The 9,039-nt window shown below is 37.5% G+C and overlaps 2 protein-coding genes across 4 annotated transcripts; one reads left to right on the top strand and one right to left on the bottom strand.

The window, feature by feature from the left end:
• The first annotated feature begins 617 nt into the window (after positions 1–617).
• On the top strand, positions 618–7,246 carry LOC121247755 (kinesin-like protein KIN-13B). 3 transcript variants are annotated; one of them, XM_041146188.1, is made up of 12 exons: positions 618–1,223; positions 1,360–1,578; positions 2,217–2,411; positions 3,074–3,175; positions 3,460–3,537; positions 3,675–3,756; positions 4,286–4,445; positions 4,525–4,827; positions 5,614–5,832; positions 5,956–6,307; positions 6,391–6,553; positions 6,617–6,741. In XM_041146188.1, the coding sequence occupies exons 1-11, from the start codon at positions 1,059–1,061 to the stop codon at positions 6,505–6,507; spliced, it is 1,992 nt and encodes a 663-aa protein (XP_041002122.1). In that variant the 5' UTR covers positions 618–1,058; the 3' UTR covers positions 6,508–6,553; positions 6,617–6,741. The 3 variants fall into 3 exon arrangements, with proteins under 3 accessions (XP_041002122.1, XP_041002120.1, XP_041002121.1); XM_041146186.1 differs by lacking the exon at positions 6,617–6,741 and adding an exon at positions 6,765–7,246 and having other exon boundaries at positions 621–1,223; positions 6,391–6,456; XM_041146187.1 differs by lacking the exon at positions 6,617–6,741 and adding an exon at positions 6,765–7,246 and having other exon boundaries at positions 622–1,223; positions 1,363–1,578; positions 6,391–6,456.
• Positions 7,247–7,669: 423 nt separating this feature from the next.
• Positions 7,670–8,839, bottom strand: LOC121247753. Its single transcript, XM_041146184.1, has one exon. The coding sequence runs from the start codon at positions 8,453–8,455 to the stop codon at positions 7,835–7,837; it is 621 nt and encodes a 206-aa protein (XP_041002118.1). The 5' UTR covers positions 8,456–8,839; the 3' UTR covers positions 7,670–7,834.
• Between the last annotated feature and the right edge of the window lie 200 nt (positions 8,840–9,039).

Here is a 9,039-nt window from a genome sequence, read left to right as displayed (position 1 = left end):
TTGTGTAAAAATTTAATAAAATTATAATAATAAAATGAAAAGTTTCGAAAGTTTAAGATATTAGTCTTAAAAGTAAACCAGCAAACCAGGCCGACTTCTAATCAAATCGTGATATAAAAGCATTGGGGAATGACAATCATAGGAACTCCAAGTCCATAGACGCCAATGGGCCAAGAAGTTCACCAAACAGTACCGTAAATGGCGAGCCCGGAAGTGCTATTAAAATTGAAAAGGAATGTTACTCATCGTCTCAATTATCATTATTTTTTTATTATCTCATTATGTGATATTAAATGATAGATTTATAAGTGTAATATAATAAATAATTTTTAATCATTTAATATTACATTATAGAATGATGAAAGGATGATAAAAATTACGATAATAAATATATTTTTTCAAAATTGAAAACCCGGAGAGAATATATTACTTGCGTATGCCCGGTAAAAGAAAAGAGAATAAAAAAGTTTCGAATGGAAAGGGTCCTAACAAAAACCTACACGTCGTTTTTCTATCCATCTAGCAACACCCCTACTTGAATGTGTACACGTGTGTAACTCTCCTTGCACGAGCTACGTAGCTCGTCCGTCGTCGCCTTCCAAACTCAAAAAAATTCAAAGGCGCTCTCTCTCTCTCTCTCGGCTATCCTATATCCTTGGCTTTACGCTTATAACTCTCTCTCATACTCGTACACCACACCATCCTCTATTTTCTGTTAATTTTATTAACATTTTGTTTTTCTTTGAAAAAAACAAAGCTCAGAGAAGCTGCTGCTGCTCCTTCTTCTTCTTCTTCTGCTCACTTTGTCTCCGAGATTTCCTTGCATTTTCGTGGTCCTTACTCTCGGACATTAATCTCTGCTGAAGGTTGATTATTCAGATAGACGGAGAGCTGATAGAGAAAGTGTAAGCCCAATTCGGTTATTCAATCGGATTTTACGGTCGGAAAGTCCGATCGCTGCTCGAATCGGGTTTTAGACAGAGAAAGTGATTCCGAGAGAGGAAGAGAGGGGCTCTGACCCGGCATTTCGATCGGAGGTTGTATCGAGTTTTAGAGAGATGAACGGGGTGGGGAGGCAGGGGCAGAGATCTGGTGCGGCTGGGGTGCACCACCAACGTCAGTACTCGGACAACTTTCTGGAGACTTCCTCCAATGGCAGCTGGCTCCAATCTGCTGGTCTTCAGCACCTCAATTCCTCCAGCCCTTCTGTTCCTCCTCTTCAGGTTCTCCCCCATCTTTCTGTTTCGTTCCCAATGGAAATCTACCAAAAACACTAGCACAGCTATACAAATATTCCTCAATCTGCAATTCTAGATCTCGTCCCTTTGATTGTGTTCAATTTGTGCTATTGAATTAAAGCAGGACTATGGGCCATATGGTGGTACCGGTGGAGGCGGGCAGGAGTCGAGGATGTATAGGAATGGGCAGAGTGGATTCGCCGGTGCAAATGAGTTTTACTTGGAGCCTTCAACGCCTACGGGTAATTCTCGGTCGAGGAAGACTGGCGAAAACTCGCCAAGTGAGTTCAGTCCTGGACTCTTGGATCTGCATTCTTTCGATACCGAGCTTCTTCCAGAGGTGGGTCTCCTGTCAATTTCGACAATGACTTGATTTTTTATGCAGTTAAAAGTGGTGATGTGTAGTTGGCATGCCCATTAAGCGGCACCGTGCTTTTGATGAACTCATATTCTGGTTCTTTCTATGGCAGGTTACTAGGACGAACTTACGTGATAATTCAATTTTCAATATCTTAACTTGTGTTAACCTTGAAGTTTTTTATTTAAAATTCACATGCCTGGGCTCCTGTCAAATGTCAACGCAATACTTTCCATGGTTTTCATTCATGAAGAAGAAGAAATGGTTTCATTCTTACTTGGATTATTCAAATTATAGTTCAAACTTTTTACCATTCTATGGCTGTGATGGGCTTTTTTCCCCGTCTATCGTTTTTTTTGTAAGGCACTTTTTGTTGATTGGGATCTGCAGAATAATGACAATATATAATGCATATGGATAATAATGGATGCGGAAAAGTTTGTACACCTTAGTACGTGCTAAACTATTCTATATGAAGTTGATTATGTATGCAATTTGGAATGGGAAGTCATTATGGGATAAGAAGGGTAGCTTTTTTCCTTGTTATTATTTTTCTATTAATAATAGAAATGCCTCAGTATGCTTAGCTCTGCTGATGTTGTAATCTATTTTGTGGGTAGGTGCCAATCTCTGGTCTCTATGATGGTACTTCTATGTATCATCCTGTTCGTGGCAGGAGCTTTGATGACTCTGTTCCCTACATCTCAAACAACAAACAAACCGGCAGAACTCGCGTTTTGCCAGAAAACAATGTCATGAAAACCTTTTCTGCGGATAAAGAGAAATCCAGTTCTGTAGCAAAGATAAAAGTTGTGGTGTGTTCTTTCTATTCCTTTCACTTTTAACTCTAATATTGTCTTTTTTAATTAATACGGGTGAATAGAGTTGTTTATCCTAAAGAAATGCAATGTTTGAAATACTCAGACTCTATGGCTCTGTTTGGTTTCAGAGAATTTAAAAATCTTTAAAAATATTTTCCCCTTGCAATCCAAATCTTATCGAGCTGCTTTATTTCATTTGATTACTCGTTCTTATTCAAAAGCATTGTTGTTTTTAGGATCTGTTTTTATTTTTTATTTTTAAAAATCATCCCTCATTTTATTTTAATCTAATCATTCTCTTTGGCTTTTGTTGGAAAAGCACAAAAACCAAATTAACTTCTCATTCTACCTATTCACTTTCATAAAAACCAATACAAAACACATTTCAACAATTTTCATTCAATCAGCTTTTCATTCTTCCTACCCTCTTTCACAAAATCTAGTACAAAACGCATTTCAATTTTTTTTTTTCAAGAATTGTGGAAAAGCAGAGAAACTCACACTTAACGAACATGCCTTATGCTTTTGACTGTATCTCATTATTGAAACAACTTGCTTTGCAAAAGGAACTGTCCTTTCTTTTCGGACCTGTTTAACTAACATGGGTTCATTGTCTTCCTCTTATTCTAAGATTTGCTTCCATGCTCTGACTGCAGGTGCGCAAGAGACCGCTTAATAAGAAGGAATTAGCAAAGAATGAGGAAGACATTATAGAGACACATTCTAATTCTCTAACAGTTTATGAGACTAAACTTAAGGTAAGTCACTACTGATAAAATCTATTAGCATTTTTAATACTCTTTTTTGTTAGAAAGACTACACTATGCAAAATAATTAAAAAAATGGTTCCCATCATATGCAGGCCTTATTATGATGATGTGTTCAAAACATACATAGCAAATTAGATTCAAAGTAAAAGAATATGATCCGATTTCTAAGTGAAAGATACTAAGCTGTAGATACAGTTAGCAGATAGAATTCCATGTTTCTCATAATAATTTTGATGTTGTTTGTTCTTAGAATCATCCTGAATGTTCTGTAGGTTGACCTCACAGAATATGTGGAGAAGCATGAATTTTGTTTTGATGCTGTGCTGAATGAAGAGGTCTCAAACGATGAGGTTAGTATTACAATAAAAGTACTAGAATGAAAAATAAGTATAGAACATGAACAAATTAACCAATTGAGTTGGCAGAAGAAAGACATGCGAGCATGGCTTCAGATTATTCAATTTGAACTTTTCATTTTCCTTTCTAGGTGTATCGTGAGACAGTGGAACCCATAGTTCCAATAATTTTTCAACGCACAAAAGCAACTTGCTTCGCATATGGGCAAACAGGTGAATAACTGTCTTCCAAACCTCACTAGATGGAGTTACAGATCTTTTGGATTACTCCATCCATTTCATAATTATTCCATGCTTGTTTGATTATTAGACTTGCTCCCGAGTAATATAAGTTCTCTATTCTGAGTTGTTTTGGAATCATTTTCACTTTATCTTTTAAGCGTTCTACGAAGATTTACATGCTTTTTACCTTGTATCTTTCATAATTCAACGACTATTAAAACAATATCATCTTTGTAGCCTGGCGATGATCAACATGAATGAAAACATAGACCACTTTGCTTTGTCATATTATATATATTTTCTGAATGTGTTTTGATTTCAGTATGTGGTGATTGGTGAGTTGCCGTCAGCTTGCTTCATGACAAAGTAGAATGGCTTTTGCATGTTTGTCTTTTCTTTAGGGCAATAAAATGTTTATATCGTGCGCTTGTGCTGGCTTGAACGATAAAATCATCTTGATGGTCTCTTATAATAAAAGCTCCTCTAGAAAAGCTTGTGATTGTTTCTATGCTTTTTCCAGGGAGTGGAAAAACTTATACAATGAAGCCATTACCCCTTAAAGCATCACGTGACATCTTGAGGTTGATGCATCATACTTACCGTAATCAAGGATTTCAGTTGCTTGTAAGCTTCTTTGAGATATATGGAGGGAAACTTTTTGATCTTCTCAATGATCGGAAGTAAGTTATATTAGCCTTTCATTTAGTTAACTTTTGCAATTTCAAAGGTCGCTTCGAATTTAAAGCTTTCATATTGTAGAAAACTTTGCATAAGAGAGGATGGGAGGCAGCAAGTTTGCATTGTCGGTTTGCAAGAGTACAGCGTATCAGATGTGGAAACAATTAAGGAGCTCATTGAGAAAGGAAGTGCCACAAGAAGTACCGGAACAACTGGTGCAAATGAAGAATCCTCCCGTTCACATGCCATACTTCAGCTTTCTATAAAGAGGTCTGTTGATGGCAGTGAATCAAAACCACCTCGTGTTGTAGGAAAGCTCTCGTTTATAGATCTTGCTGGAAGTGAACGTGGTGCAGACACTACAGAAAATGACAAACAGACAAGGTATGGATCTTTTGGGGCTTCCCCATTGGAAGGAACCCTGAAAAGAATAGGTTTATGCCACTGTTTATGGCGAGCACACCTTATTTGTTAGTAAAAGGCAAAAGAATAGTTTGCTTAATGCACAACTCTGTAGGTATGGTTCATTTTCAATCCTAGAAGAAACCTAAGATATCTGTTGCATTGTTTGATAATATTTCTTATTATGATGTGTATAGAGTACTATTCCGTATGTGACATGTAGGAGATCCGGCTACTTCATTATCCACACTCATTGAATGACTATACATACGGGCATTTAAAAATGAACGTGTAAAAGAATTTGCATTGAAATGAAATAATTCAATGGGGAAATAAAATCTGACGACACTAGTTTAATTCAGTGTCAAGGATTTATATTATTTTATCATTGGCCATTATTTGGTGCACCAGATTGTCTGTATCGACATGGGGAGATATGAGTACCAAAGGAGGTTTCAATGCTTATATTTGTAGCAACTAAAGCTCACGTCCAATCCAGGGTTTTCTCTAGCATTTGTTTTGTGTGTGTGTTTCTATTTGTGTGTGTGTGTGTGTATGTACATATATTTATGAGCAAAGGAAAAGGAAATAGTACAAATCTCAAAGGAAAAACAAATTCAGGGGGGATTGAAACAGTAACCCGGATGGAAGATCTGAGGTGAGAATGCGTTCTGTAATGTTATTGGATGCGGCCATTTGTCATATTATGCTATATATGCCATTTCTTGATTTGCTTGTTAATTAGCCGTTTCAAAATATATGTTGCAGAATAGAAGGTGCTGAGATCAATAAGAGCTTACTTGCACTGAAGGAATGCATTAGAGCTCTTGACAATGACCAGAATCATATTCCTTTCAGAGGTAGTAAATTAACAGAAGTGTTGAGGGATTCATTTGTTGGGGACTCGCGCACTGTGATGATATCATGCATATCACCAAGCTCAGGGTCATGTGAACATACTCTGAACACATTAAGATATGCTGACAGGTGAAATTACCTATTTCAGTCGAAGTAAATTTCCCAGTATTGATTATTACTTGTTTAAGCAACCCCCACCCCCTTAACATAAAATATGCTAATATTTATCTACCTATAAAAATCGTACTCCAGAGTGAAGAGTCTTTCGAAGGGAAACAATCCTAAGAAGGATATATCATCATCAACCTTCAATCTTAAGGAATCAACTGCTGTACCCTTGTCTTCAGTTCCTGCATCCAACTTTGAGGATGATGTATCTGACTCATCGCCTGAACAAACTGAAAGGGATGATTTTGATGAACCTGAAGGGTGCTATCAGCAAGGAAAACCTTTATGGAAGAAGAATGGGAAGCTAGATCCATACATTCTCTCTACTTCAGAGGACAAACTAAGGAAACCCAATGGTCAGACTAAATGGAAGGACCTGCCAAAATTTGAATCCAAGAACGCACATTCAGATGATGATCTGAATGCCCTCTTACGGGTAAAAACAGTAAATATTTTTTAATTGAATATTTGGATAAGCCAACCTTTTGGACAGCTAAAGCTTGTGCTGCATGTTTTCAGGAGGAGGAAGATCTTGTAAATGCTCACCGAAAACAAGTGGAGGATACTATGAATATTGTTAGAGAGGTATGTGATTTGGTCAACTCATCCTTCAAGATTCTTATTTTAGTATCATGATCGACCATAAAGCCATAGCTTTAGAATCTCCGCAATGTGATCATATGTATGGCCTAGCCCAGTGGAAAATAAAATTGACACCCGTCCATATTTAGCATATCAGAGCCCACACCACAAGATATGTCATGCTTCAATTTGTTATGGATAACTGACGCAAAGACTTAGATCTTTTCACAAGTTTGCATCTGCTGTATTTGTTCCTTGTGAGAAATGCTATATCAATTCAATTTTTGTATGTGTTTCATCTACATTTACAGGAGATGAACCTGCTGGTTGAGGCTGACCAACCTGGGAATCAACTGGATGATTATATTTCTAGATTGAATTCCATTCTAACTCAAAAGGCTGCAGGCATCCTGCAATTACAAAACCGTTTGGCTCATTTTCAGAAGCGTTTGAAGGAGCATAATGTTTTAGTATCTACTTGTGGATACTAATTCCATTCGGAAGGGGAAATGCTAGTAAATCCTACTGGGTTATGCCTTTATTTTATTTTAATTGGAGCATTATTTTATGTGACTTCTCATGTTGCAGTATGGTGGATTATTCATTACTCCATCCGTATCTTTGGTAATGTTTGCTGGATTTGAGGGTTGGAGTTTTCTTTTGATTCGATAGTACATTATTGACATAATTCTTTTCTACCCATAATCAAGCTATAGACAAAACTATTGGATTCATATGTAAAAATTCGCGGCATTGTAATTTGAAAATTAATTGAATAGTTCTTGTTGGACTACCTACTGCTTGTTTTCCAGTGAAGGGTTCCATTGAATGAACTACTGTGATGTTTCCTTTCTGTGTTTTGCAAAGTTATATATAATTAATGGGATTACAAGCTGTCGGGCATGCCTCTGCCGGGGGTATTCTGCAGCGCAGGCTTTACCAAAGACATGAGGACGTCTTCGTCGTTTGCAGGGAACATAACTATGCTAAAAAGACGATGATGTAATAGTATGTTATGTTCATGAGTTATGGAAATATGAAAGCAGGCGACAGAGCAGCTTGTGTGTCTGAACTTGATTCGAGTTCGATTCATTTAACAATCGTGAAAATACACGAGATTATATTTCATTTAAATGACAAGTGGAATAACTCTCACATCAATTCATGAAATATTTATTTTGTCCAGCGCCGGCAACAAGACAAACTCAAGCAAATTGCAATAAAGTTTGGTTTATTAAGAAATATTGTCAACAGAGCTGGAAACCCAAGAACACGATACATGCAGAAGGAAATGAAAGAAAATAAAACGATATTAAAAAGAAAAACACAAAAACAGATCCGAGTGCACAGTGAAAGAGTCATGACTCGATCGTATAGTCATCTAGAACCTAATATTGAAGCTCTCCTCTTCGAATTGCTGAGAGTAAATGTCCATGAAGAACTTGTCGACAAGGTCTAGATAAACAGGACTTGTGAGGCGAGAATAGTAGTGGAGCACCTCTTCTACGTCCAGCACTTGTTCTACATCTCCTGCCTCCATCATCTCCAAATCTTTCATCTTTTGTGCTGTTAATCCATGGCCTTCTCCTCCATTCGTTTTCTTCGAGCATGACTCTTCCCTCTTGCCTATTTGGAAACGTTCTTTATTGGTTTTCTTCTCTTTTTCCTGCTGTTTGCTCTTGGCAGCTGGACTTTGCTTTGCCAACTTCACGAAGTTTCCACTACGTGCATCTTCAGTACCCTTCCTGGGTTCTTTTGAAGCCATTATACTACTGCTGCAACTCTCCTTCACCCTGTCTAGATTGGCCTCCAATTCATCAAAGAAACTCATGTAGAATTGATCTTTCTGATGATCTTTTCGGTTGCGGCTGCCACGAGTCAAGGGATTGAAGGAAGGGAGCTTGGGAAGCTTTTGATATCTGTCAAAGAATAAAGACTTGAATTTTTGGAGAGTTTTGCAAAAGAGGATCTTGGTTTTGCGAATGGTTTCTCTAAGCAGCATTTTCTCGCACTGAAGTGTTATTTGTACGTAGGCTTCTTAATTTATTGCTCAGAGTCTGCAAGAAAAGATGCAACTCCGATCTGTTTGGGTGCTTGCTTTCTTCTCCTGATTTTTCTTCCAGCATCAACATCAGGAAGATACACAGTTCATGTTTCTTCGGGTACCCAAGAGAAAAAGGCAATGGTGTCCAGAGAGAACATTGTCTTCTGTTTTTGGCTTCTTCTATCTTTTTGACCGTGCCCTTTATATTCTCTTTGTCTCTCTCTCTAAACCCTCATGAGCTTTTTGACTATTTAATCACAAATCACAGGGCCAGAGCATTACAAGCCTTCAGCCGGCACAGGGAGTCTGTCCTTCAAACAGTGCTTAAATGAGAACACACGAAGTGGATTCTATGCGTCCAAAAGACATTATAAAACTAAATTATGAGTTGTTTTGTTTGAATGTAGTTGTCTAAAGTGCTGTGGCATTCATTAAGATGCAGAGGTAAAAGGTAGTTGGTCGGCAAAAGCATAAATCCTCGCTTTCAACCCTCCAACCCCTACGTAATTATCATTATACAACATTGATCTTTAGACCATGGG

This window comes from Juglans microcarpa x Juglans regia, chromosome 1S, assembly GCF_004785595.1.
Source record: "Juglans microcarpa x Juglans regia isolate MS1-56 chromosome 1S, Jm3101_v1.0, whole genome shotgun sequence".
In the NCBI taxonomy this organism is placed as follows: Eukaryota; Viridiplantae; Streptophyta; class Magnoliopsida; order Fagales; family Juglandaceae; genus Juglans; species Juglans microcarpa x Juglans regia.
This window is presented reverse-complemented; position numbering and strand designations above follow the sequence as displayed.

Excerpts from the sequence above, each read along its gene's own strand:
- LOC121247753 (XM_041146184.1), bottom strand. The coding sequence starts at position 8,455 with ATGCTGCTTAGAGAAACCATTCGCAAAACCAAGATCCTCTTTTGCAAA.
- LOC121247755 (XM_041146186.1), top strand. The coding sequence starts at position 1,059 with ATGAACGGGGTGGGGAGGCAGGGGCAGAGATCTGGTGCGGCTGGGGTG. Across the intron at positions 3,757-4,285 it reads CTTCGCATATGGGCAAACAG|GGAGTGGAAAAACTTATACA; the intron begins GTGAATAACTGT and ends TGCTTTTTCCAG. Across the intron at positions 4,828-5,613 it reads GAAAATGACAAACAGACAAG|AATAGAAGGTGCTGAGATCA; the intron begins GTATGGATCTTT and ends TATATGTTGCAG.